General features: G+C 45.6%; 1 protein-coding gene across 3 annotated transcripts in view; it reads left to right on the plus strand.

The window, feature by feature from the left end:
* The window catches only part of DERA (deoxyribose-phosphate aldolase), a 63,467-nt gene extending 58,737 nt beyond the window's left edge, over nt 1-4,730 (plus strand). For 2 of the 3 annotated variants that reach the window (XM_053253760.1, XM_053253761.1), the window contains exon 9: nt 279-541. In XM_053253760.1, coding sequence (XP_053109735.1) covers nt 279-335 — 57 coding nt within the window. In that variant the 3' untranslated portion in view covers nt 336-541. Of the gene's footprint in view, nt 1-278; nt 542-3,094 lie in introns of those variants that run through there. The other variant, XR_008308137.1, reaches the window with a different exon arrangement.
* Nucleotides 4,731-11,773: the final 7,043 nt, after the last annotated feature.

The following is an 11,773-nucleotide window of genomic DNA, read 5'->3' on the forward strand; positions in this document are numbered from 1 at the left end:
TACTTGGAGAAGGAGGAACACATACATTTTGCAAATAAAATATGAAGCCTGTAGGGTAAAATGAGATCATCTTGTACTTGCTCAAAGAAGCAGTCTTCGGAAAACTTGAATAAAGAACAATTTTAATCAATGTGAGTAATTAAATGTCTATAAACTGCATCCGCCTTCTTGTTAACCTGCCCTTAATTTGTCGGCTTTGTTACACCTGTTTAATTTCTGCTTTTCTATAATTGCTCTGGTAAACTTTTTTGTCTCTCCCCCCCCCCACCTCTCTGCAGATTTACCACCATGTGACTGGCAGATACGCAGCTTACTATGACCTGCCTATGGCTTAGACCAGAGACTAATTCAGGATACCTGGGGGGGGAGAGGAGCGGGGGATACGGAATCCCTCTCATATGTTCTTGAATCTCTGTCTGCAACCAAACCCAAGGAGTGCTTAACAAAAGGATTAAAGGGCTGGTGCTCCCATTTCACGGTTTCATTGTACTAAGGAGTGTACCCCGTTCTAACGGTAAATAAGAAAAGCTTCAAATTTAAAGATTTTGCAGTGCCAATTTTCCTGTGTCTCCTGCCACGTTCGTGTGAGTTACAACATTAATTCCAGAAAAGAATGAACAGAAGTATGTTTCAGCTTAATAATACCAGTGTCAGAATGGACCAAAAACTTGCAAGAGCTTCATGTCTGAGACTCTCTGATCTCTCTTAAGGTTGGACTGCAGAGTTTTCAGGCTGTTATCTATTCTGTGAGTGGTTATGATCCAGGGGACCTATTCATAAGAGGAACAGCAGGGATTTCGTCTTTTTTTAAAAGCGAAATTTTTAAAGGAACTCTTCTTCCACCCTACACCCATGCTGAACTGAAAATGATATGAGAAAGCCCTTTGAGCGTCTGATGTGATTGGGTGGGAGCCAAGGAGGTCCGCTGGCTTAGACAAGCTAGAAAGGAGAGGCTCATGGCATACATTGATTTCAGCCATGGAGATTTTTGTTTTAGTGTCCTCATATTGAGGTAACAGGACAGGGTTACCAACCTTAGGTCCCCCGGTGTTTCTAGACTACCACTCCCATCATCCCCTGCCACAATGGCCTTTGACCATTGTGGTTGGGGTAATGGGAGTTGTAGCACAACAGCCTCTTGGGATCCAAGGTTGAGCACTCCTGCAGTATGACACTACCGCTTCTCTTCAGTCATCTACAGCTACTTTCCCCAGCCCTTGGAGAAGCCATCATGCATTACCTTGCAGTGAACATAGGAACATAGGAAGCCTCCACATACTAAGTCAGACCATTGGTCTATCTAGCTCAATATTGTCTTCACAGACTAGCAGCAGCTTCTCCAAAGTTGCAGGCATGAATCTTTTTCAGCCCTATCTTGGAGATGCTGCCAAGGAGAGAACTTGGAACCTTCTGCTCTTCCCAGAGCGGACCCATCCCCTGAGGGGAATTTCTTACAGTGCTCACACTTCTAATCTCCCATACATATGCAACCAGGGCAGACCCTGCTTAGCTAAAGGGACAAGTCATGCTACCACAAGACCAGCTCTCTGCTTCCAGCCCTCAGTGCTGATGTTCTTCCCCATTGCTGGATTTTACCTAGGGTTTTCCAGCCTTGTAAGCTGTAGCCCCAGTTTTTCAGATCAGCTGGATTGGAAGTTATACATTGTTAGAATATCCCAGTCACCCATATGGAGTTTCCTGCATGCCTGATCTACCACTCTTGCAAGAGAATGTGGTAGAATCCTGAGCTGATTTGAATGGTGTGTACCACTTAAGATTGCAGGGCTGTGTGTCACATTTTTGAATGATATCCCCCATTTTTTTAATTTTAAAAACACAGCTTTCCTGCAAGCATTAAAAAAAACCCCAACCATGTAGAGAGAATGGTTCTGGCTCAGTCTGCTCCCTGCTCTGCTAGTTTCTAGGGATGTGCACGAACCGGAAAGGGAGTGCCAAACCGGTTAGAAAGTCTGGTGTTCGAGCCGGTTCAGAGGCGGGGTGTGTGTGTGTGCGCGTGTGTTTTCCTTTAAGGGGCAGGCAGAGTGCCCCCTCCACTTTCCCCCTGCTGGTGCTCTCCCCAAAAGCTTTGGTGCGGGGCTACAGCATATCTTCTTGCAGCCCTGGTGAACGTCACCACGCAAATGGCCACACCGGCTATTAGCGTGGTGATGTTCACCGGGGCTGCAAGAAGGTACGCTGCAGCCCTGCTCCTACGCTTTTGAGGAGAGCGCCGATGGGAGGAAAGCGGCAGGGCAGGTAAGGGCACCCTCCCAGCCCCTTAAAAGGGACCTCCCCCCCCCGCCGCCACCTCCCGGGAGTGCATGAACTAGTTCATGCACATCCCTACTATCGTCTTTATTACGGTCATATAACAGCATAAGATACAGGAGATTATTACAATGCGAAGTGATGCATAGTGATACATAAAAGAAAATTAGGTTCGAAATAAGACATCAAAATAGCATTAATATTTATTATGCCAAATGATAATATTTGCATAATAAATTAATATTTATTATGCCAAATGGGCATAAAACAAAAATTAAAAAGGCATAAAAGGTATAAAAAGGATACCAGGGAATAAAAGGCATGATTGCCTAAAAGCCTAATACAACAGAGCAATAAAGCATGCAACAAGAGGGAAAACTGTAAAATCACTAAGATTATAATCATGACTGTATACATCTATATTTAGAGAGATAATATGAAGGGACTGTAACAAGATATATAAAATAGGATATCTAATTGGGAATACTGAACAAGCAGATAAAATAGTCAGTAGTTAAAAACAATACGAAGCTGATACATGGTTATGGACTGGGAGTTGGGTCCCAGAGGAACATACACGCTGCCACACAGAACCTGGCAGGGTTATACGTGAAGGCCCGGTCTTCATCCGATAGCAGCATCCAGGTGTAGCCTTGGCTTGGGTGACCAGGGTACTTGAGGAGTAATGGAAGTATAAGCTTGGCACGATTGTCTCTATAAAAGGGTCAAGAGAAGAGTGCATGCTCTGTGGTTTCAACCTCCCCAGTGTCACAGGAACAAAGTCTCTCCGTGACTGGAATCTTTCTGTATTTGCCTTCTAAAACAGTGGAGGGGAAGACATGACAACAGGCAAGAGTGAAGGCCCTTCTGTGGCTTGGAATTTCCAACTGTGTTGAGTACGCAGCGGGAGAAGCAGAGCATCTAATACTTTCGGAGGACAAGAAGCTTGGAGCCTTGCTTAGGTCGGTCTGGCGCTCAGTGTCCAATATCCTCTGTTTGAGGGTTGTTTTCACCTTGCCACAGGCCATAGCAAGTAGGAGAGGAGGGGGAAAGCTCATCAGCACCACTTTAGTCCAGACGGCCCGTTTCCAAGAGGATTGAAAACTGTCCTGCAGGGTCAAAGGGGCCAGGCCCTGAGGGCTGAAGGATCGTTTAAGCCATAGGTTAAGAATGGTCATCCACACTCTGGCCTTGACCTTTATCGTACCAGTTTCCAATTGCAGGGTAGTATTAGAGAGACACAGGATGGAGATCCAGGATGGCACTTGTAGGGCCGCTCTTAGAAGTTTGGACTGGACTCATTCTAGTGAGGCAGAACTGGAGAGGGGACCCGAGTGGGCACTGTAGAGTAATTGTGCCAGCGGCTTAGCCTCAAATAATTTGAGCGCTGCAGGTACATATTGGCCACCTCTAGTCCACAGAAACTTCAGGATGGCAGTTGATCTCCTCTGTGCAGTAAGGGTGACATGATCACAATGGGCCTTTCTTGAGCCAGAGGCATGGAGGACCACCCCCCATGTATGTAAAACAACCAGCCTCCTTAACCCTGTGGCCATCAATACTCCAGGAACAGATCTTGGGTCTTCTAGCAAAGGCCATGACTTTTTTGTAATTTGGTCATTGATTTCAAGTTATGCACTCTTGCAATACTGAGCTAGCACCGCCAACGCCCTTGAGAAGATTGCAGCATCATCGGTGTAGAGAAGAGTAGAGATGCTTCTTTCGGCCAGCTTGTGGGGATGGAAATCTGGGTTACTAAGGTGGCTCACCATGTTGTCGATGTAGAAATTGAAAAGAAGTGGGGCCAGGATGCATCCCTGTTTGACTCCCTTCTGCGTCGAGACAGAGTTCGCGAGGTGTCCTTGAGGGCTACACCTTACCTTGAGGGACATGTCTGTGTGGAGGCTGCGGGTTAGATATCTGAAATGGTGCAGTCCATTCTAGCAGTTCAGGACTCTTCTACCTCATTTGGTTGCATGCGTAGACCAGGGCTGACTGGGGAACAAGTGGAGGCTTCGGTGCACATCCTGAGCTTCACCACAAGCAGGAGCTTCCCTATTCATTTTCGAATTGGGGAGTGCTCTGTATGTGCGTGGCATCATTCCCCATTCTTGTAACTAGTTTGCAGGCAAGTCTGTTGTTCCTGTGGAGCCCCCTTGCACATAAGAGCCCCACAAAACTCCAGAGTGTAGCACACAAGTCTGCCCATGAGCACCCAGCCTTTTATAGTCCATTTTAATCCTTCATAGGGTAATGAGGGGTGGGGGAGGAACAAAACTGGTATACAAATATTGTAAATAAAATAAATAAATGGCCATAAATGCCTTGAATCTGCACCTTTTTTTTAAGAAGAAAGTTTCTACTTTGTGAAATCTTTTAAGTCATGTTTTCAACTTTGACTTTGCAGAAATAAATTGCTTGACATTTTAAGAACATATGTTTAAATAAAAGTATAATCTGTACAGGGATTGTTCTCTCTCATTTGATTTGTGATTAATTACTGCATGCACGCGACACAACTAAAAATAATTCTAAAATCATTACCTTTTGAAAGATCAGGCCACAGCAAGCTTCATGCCTTATGTGGTCGCTGCCTTCTGCTGAGGAAGCAGGGCTCAGTTGCTGGGCAGACTTCTTTTCCCCCTCATTAAGCCTCCTGTTTCCACCACCACCATCACATGAAACAGTTAGCTCAAAGGACAAAACCGAGCACTTCATACTGCATCATTAAGCTAAAATGTTAGCTAACTTTAAAACCAGCGACAAGGTGCCTAAGAATTGCCTAGAAGCCCCATCCCCTGTGTAGGGGTTCTCATGGATTCTCAGATGTTGTTGGACCACAATTCCCACATCTCCCAGCCACTCTGGCCTTTGTCGTTGAAAACAGATAGCTAGTCTTGAGTCTTGAGACCGACATTCATCCCAGAATGTACTTGTTTGTATACCTATGTACACTCGGACACTTGGACAGTGGAAATGTAGGCCAGAGTTTTAAATGAAATTTTGGACAGGTGATGGTCATAGCTCTCTGGTAAAAGGCATGCTTTCCCTGCTTGAGGTCCCTGGTTCAGTCCCAAGCATCTCCACTTTAAAAGGTAGCAAGGCTGGGGAATATCTTTGCCTGAATCGTTGGAGAACTGCGACCAGTCCAAGTAAACATTGCTGGTCTAGATGAACCAATGGTCTGATCCAGGATAAGGCAGCTTCATATATTGAGCCAATTTATTCCTTTTGGGACATGAGGTTGCAGAATTCTGGACTGTACCTCTGTAGGCTGCACTTATATGTGTGTTCATATTTTTGCATGATGATGAATAAACAAAGCATTCTCTGCATGCAGCAAACTAGTACATCAAGAAGCATTCTATGTTCAGCCTTTCTCCCTTTGCCATATATTCACATGTATACCCCACACTTGAGTATAATCTGCAGAAAATTATAACTTTTGGGGTGGGGGGGAACCCACCTGCATACCCTGCACCTGTGTAAAACCCACAGGCTATATGCCAAGGAGTGGCCTTGTCTGCTCTCCCAATGGCCTGCTCTCTCTCTCTCTCTTACCACCACTCCTGAGACCAGGGAATGTCTTGGGGGATGGGAACCTCCCATTAGGATTAAATGAAATTTTGGACAGGTGATGGTCATAACACTCTCGTGGAAGGCATGCTTTCCCAGCTTGAGGTCCCTGGTTCAATTCTAAGCATCTCCATTTGGGAATCTTAATGAGAGGCTGTTCATACACCTCCCCCTCCACTTTGCTTTTACTGCTGGGACTTCCCTCACCTTGGGTGTAATATATTTAACAAGTGGTGGTGGTGCAGCAGGGGGATGAGTACTGCGGCAATGGTGGCAGGTTTTATGCCCCCCCCCAAATCATATACTCCAGCACCCCCTTTCACCAGATGCAAACCCTGTGTGAAAATACAGTAATTACATGCAGAGGGGTTGTTGGGGTTTTTTGTTTGGTTTCTCTTTCTTTCTTTCTTTCTTTCTTTCTTTCTTTCTTTCTTTCTTTCTTTCTTTCTTTCTTTCTTTTTCATTTTACATGGAGGGTATTTTAAAAATATGGCCCTCCTCTCCCCACCTGCAGTCCAGGCCAGAGCTCTGTCTATCACAACTTTCTACATATTATGTACATTCGTGCTTATTGTAAATTGCGCAGAGAATTTTTTTTCAGAGCAGCAGATCAGTTTTAACTTTTGACCAAAAGGTCTGATAGCTGTATATTGGTTTCAGTAATAACTTTCCTTCTCCCAAAGTATTGATTTGTTTCCCCGCTTTCTCAAGTCAGCATGTTGCACAAGATGACCTATAAAGTCAGACTTTATAACTCTGCAGAGGCGGACCAAAGCACAGGCAAGGGGAGACCCTACTTCCACATGATAATTTCTTCAGTTGTTACTTTGGTTTCTTGTTTCCTTCAGAGACTAGAAGTAAGTTTTATCCTGCTGATCCTATGCTGAAATGATCAGAGGTAACATCTGGATGATAGATAAAATGTCAGGAGTAGGATTAAAAGGGAAATCATTTTTAATTAAATACAACCTGTGCAGAAAGAAGGATGGGGGAAAAAATCTCCATCTGGTCAATTTTTTAATAGGGCAGATGAGAACTAGAGTATTCTAACTGTACAAAGACACTATTTAAAATTCCGAATGGCCATTGTAGCGAACATGCTGGGTACGCTACACTTCTATAAAAACTAATTCCTTCTACTCGTGTCCTACATTGGTTTTTAAGGTAGCTGGTACAAAATAGATTTATTAATGATAAAGCAGAGAGTCCATTCCATTATTGTTAGGAACTGCCATTGCTAGAACGCGGTACCCACAGCTCTTTGCATATCTACCCCATGTAGCCAGCAGGGCTATGGCTTGGAATATCTCTCGGGGCAGGGAAGGGTGTGGTTCTACCCACACAAGCAGACTATTGGTGGTTCTCAACAGGAATGGCTGTAAAGGCTGGAACTTTGCCTGAGCAATGATGGTTGTTCCTGACTTGAACTCTTATTGTTGACCATGGCACAGCACAATGGATGCCTAAGACTCCATTAGAAACCTTGCACAGTGGTGGGTTTCCTGTGGTGGTGCTTTTTTCTTCACAGCTATGAAACTAAGAAAATTCACTGCTTTGCCTTTGCAAATGAAACCTGGGGCAATCAGAGAGAAGTAGAGAGTATCCACAGCTGGGGATGTTCGCTGCGCATGGACAGATTTCCGAGGTCATCTGTTGGAGGAAACTTCCCAGAATCTGCACCAACAGTGAAACCTTGATGACAGGAAATCTGAAGCAAGATGAAGTGCACTGAGAATGATAACATGCCAGGCTCTAGGTTTCAGGGGGCCCTGGTCAAACTGCCCTCCATGGACCCCTGAAACCTGGGTGGGCCTTGTGGGAGTTGCTTCGCACCACAGAAGGGCACAATGTTGGTCTCAGGAATCACCAGTGGAATCCATCTGTGGACTCTGGGCCCTCAGCATCTGCTCAACAATCTCAGCCCCAGATGCCTGCACTGAATAGCATAATACAGTGTGTGAAGGAATGAGGCACAAAACTCTTCATGATTGTAAATAGGGTTTCTGTGTAAAAATGCTTGCTGGTAAAGGGAGTGAACAGGATCAAAAGTTCACAGCTTCTATGAAGCAAGTTCTGGCTGGGGATGATTCAATGCACTGGTTGGATTTTGGAGAGGAAGAAATTTTTGAAAAATGGAGGGGACTTTGGATTACACTGATTGGGTTGTTCAATAAACAACTGTTAGAACAATTTTTGTATATATAGAAGGGTTGTTCAGAGACTTAGAAGAAGTTGGAGTCCAAAGAAGTCAGAAAGAATCACCTTGAAGAAGTCAGAATTCAGCTGAGAAGGAGAGTCTAAGAGATAACATGTTGGAGAGCTGGAACAGAGAGAGTCCAAGAGTTGAAGCTGGAATTGGAAAGAGTTGAAGTTTCAGTCAAAGCAGGCTGGAAAAGTTGGAGTCTGGAGAGGGATCAGAGAACTGAAGGACTGCTGACACATAGCTGTTAAAGTCACTGGCAGGGAGGTGTAATGTCTGCAGAGCTGAAATCACAGAAAACTAGAAAAACAAAAACAAAAACCTGAAGCTGCATTGCGGAAAAGCCAGAGTTGCTAAAGGTGATCATCAAGGACTCTAAATTTGGGCTCAGTGAGAGTCAAGTTAGTGGATGCATTTTTGACCATTTTTTGTTTGTTCCCTATGCTCTTTTGGTTGACCTTTGGGGGGGGCGGTTTACTGAACTTGTGTAACAACTTTAAATTTAAATTGAATGAATTGCAAAGTAAAATTTCTTGACGACTTCTACAAAATAAAAAGAACTATAGCTTCTGTTTCTTTACCTCATGCCTATAGTCCTTACTATTCTACCAAAGTTTGTTTTTGCAACAGAGGTTTAAAAGAAGTTTAAAAGTTTGAAATGCAGTTGTGGTAGATTCAGCCTAAAGCACAAAAGTCTACTTGGTGGCAGTGCTTAAACTGGTAATTGTCAGAGGGATCCGTGTCTTGTGGTAGCACAGCAAGGTAGATCCTCCACACGTGGTGGCATAGACAGCTATTCCTCCACACAGTGAAGGAAATTTTGCCTTCTAACAAATATACTAGTCAGAGCAGCCATATTGTGCCATGAAGATGACACTGGATCTGTTTACCAAGATCCCTGGTGTCTGACTTAGAGCACTTTATAAGACTCTTCTTCATTACAAAGCAAGGAAAGTGAGTGGGGTTAAAGCAAACTTGATTCCTTGATCATTTAAGAGGGTAATAGATAATATAACCGCAAAGGGGAAATTTTGTTGAAACTAGTCTTGGAGTCAGTCATTCTCTGACAATTACCAGTTTAACCACTGCCACCAAGTAGACTTTTGTGCTTTAGGCTGAGTCTACCACAACCGCATTTCAAACTTTCAAACTTCTTTTAAACTTCTCAACTTAGAATTGATTGCTGAAAGCCCTTCTTGTCATAGTCCATGTGCTGCAGAAGTGCCCTCATCAGCAAGCTGAGTGAACTGAAGCAGAGAGCAGGCTCAGGATAGAGGCCTTTCAAGCTAGGATGTAGGATATCCTACATATTGCTTTCGGCCTCACAGACAGAAAGCACACAACATCCCAAAGCCTGGTCAAAAGATAACGAATAGCTTTCATGGTGCTTCAAAGAAAACAAAGGTTAACTGATGAGTTTGGTAGGAGCAATGGAGTAAAAGGCCAGCAACCAAATGCATCATGGGATATCTTGTGATTAAGAGAGATCTAGTCATTCTATCCCTGATTATACCAAAGTTTCCCCAACACGATGCAGGACTAAATAAGTTGTACTAAGACAGCAAGCTTAACATCCATATGTTCCTGCTGAGCATATGACTAGGAAGAAAAATGGATGGCTTCTTCTTCGACATGGTTTCTGTCTTCTACACAAATGGGCTGTGCGCCTGCGCGGAGACCTTGTCAGAATCTACCAAGCTCAATTCTCCTACTTTGGGCAGAAACCCCGCCCCCAGCCACTATATGCAGCTCAGTGTAGTAGTGTTTTTGTTCCTTGCGTTTTGTTTTTGCGGTTTTTCTCTCCTTTGGAGTTCTGATCCCGGCTGGGATGGAGCGTAGTGGCCGGCTGGCCTTTGGCGTTTATGCTGGGTACGACAAACTTTAACAAATGTATCTCTTGCAGATCTAAGATCTCTTCCCCCGATACTCATACCAAGTGCCTCTTGTGCTTAGGGGAATCCCACATTGTCAAGACCTGTCTTCATTGCCAGAAGTTCATGAAGCAGGCTCGCAAAAATAGGGCTTCTCGACTGCACGCAGCCCTGTGGGATCTGGCTGTCCATTCTTGGAAGTATTGTCGCTGAAGTGGTGCGTAAAGATGGCTTCATCAGGACAATCGGAGCGTGCGGTGTCTGCTCCTGTGGAGGCCAAAAACTCGGTCTCTACACCGATTTTGGCATCCTGGGACCGTCATGATCAATTTTATCCAGATCGATGTCGAGTGGTGGAATATTGCTCCCCCTTGAGCGCAGTGAACCTTCTTACGGCATGTGGCGCCAGGACTCTGGATCGTGTGACCAGTACTAGATGGACTATCGGTCTGACTATTCCGACTATGCTCATCCCCATATGGGTTACGCTACTCGGAGGACCTAGTGTATGGGAAATCCTTGATGATGAGGGGTTGGCGAGAACCCCCCTCACATTTGGAAGGGAGGCCGCATTCCCGCTCACCGCAACACTCCCCAAGGGACCATACAGAGTGTCATGAACCACCCCCTTTGGTTCCGGTGATACCGCATGCTGCCTTGCCTGCCCAAGTGCTGCTGGCAGAACCTTCCGTTTTGATACCAGACAATCAGGGTAGCAAGCTGGGCTCCCCTTCGGGTTCAACGCCTGTGGCACAGGACTCTTTGGCCCCGTTGGAGCCTGGATATGAGAGTGATGCTAGCTCGCAGGACTCTGAGGTTGTTTCTCTGGGATCGTCCCCGCTCTTCATTCAGTTGGACTCGAAGCTGGTCTCCCTGTCAGAGGACTTCAAACTGTACACAGCATATGTGACACAAATGGCTTCAGCCCTGGGTGTGAACCTGGGTAACCAATAGAAGGGAGAGCTGGACCCGTTCAGCCTTATTGGTTCTGAGGCCAAGATACCAGCTGCTTTGCCCCTGAACACGGCATTGTTAAAAGTGATCTGGGGTCACTGGAAAAAGCCGCCGACGCTTTCCCTGCCTAACAGGCATCTAGGAAATTTCTACAACTGGAAGACAATATAGCCTTTTTGAAGAACCACCCGACCCCGAATTCGATCGTCGTGGAGGCATCGCTGCAAAGGACCAGAGGTCACAGCCAGTCAGCACCGAGTGACAAAGCGGGCAGAAAGCTGGACTCTTTCAGGAGGCGACTCTACTTCACCTCGGCCCTACATTTGAGGGTGGCCAATTATCAGGCTTATAATGCCTGATATAACCACTTTTTGTGGGAGAAGGTGAGTCCCTTTCTGGATCTCCTCCTTCAGGACAAGAGGGATCCGGCCAAATTGTTTGCCCGCGAGGCCATTCAGATGGCCAGACAAGAACTTTATTTGGCCCAGCATTTGGTGGACTGTGCAGCTAAAGTGATAGCCACATTCGTGGCGCTCCAGCGACACGCTTCGTTGCATTCATCGGGACTGCATTATGAGGCCCTGGCTAGGGTCGAGGATCTGCCCTTCAGAGGCTCTAGCCTCTTCTCTGAACAGACTGATGATACGCTCCAGAAGGTTCAGAAGTTGAGGAGCACAGCGCACTCCATGCTGTATGCTTCACCAGCTAGCAAAATGCAGAGAACTGCCAAGTGGTCACCTTACCAACCACTGAAGGCCGCTTCCCAGCAACAGTCGCCTTAGGAATGGTCCTTTTGTGGCAGCAAATTCCAACCAAAACACAAGTCGGGTGGCCAGTCCAGTAAGCTGGCCTTTCAGAAACAGTGCCCGAATATCCCCTAGAAGAAGCAATGACTCGGGGCGCT

Source organism: Hemicordylus capensis, chromosome 5, assembly GCF_027244095.1.
Source record: "Hemicordylus capensis ecotype Gifberg chromosome 5, rHemCap1.1.pri, whole genome shotgun sequence".
NCBI classification, from domain to species: Eukaryota; Metazoa; Chordata; class Lepidosauria; order Squamata; family Cordylidae; genus Hemicordylus; species Hemicordylus capensis.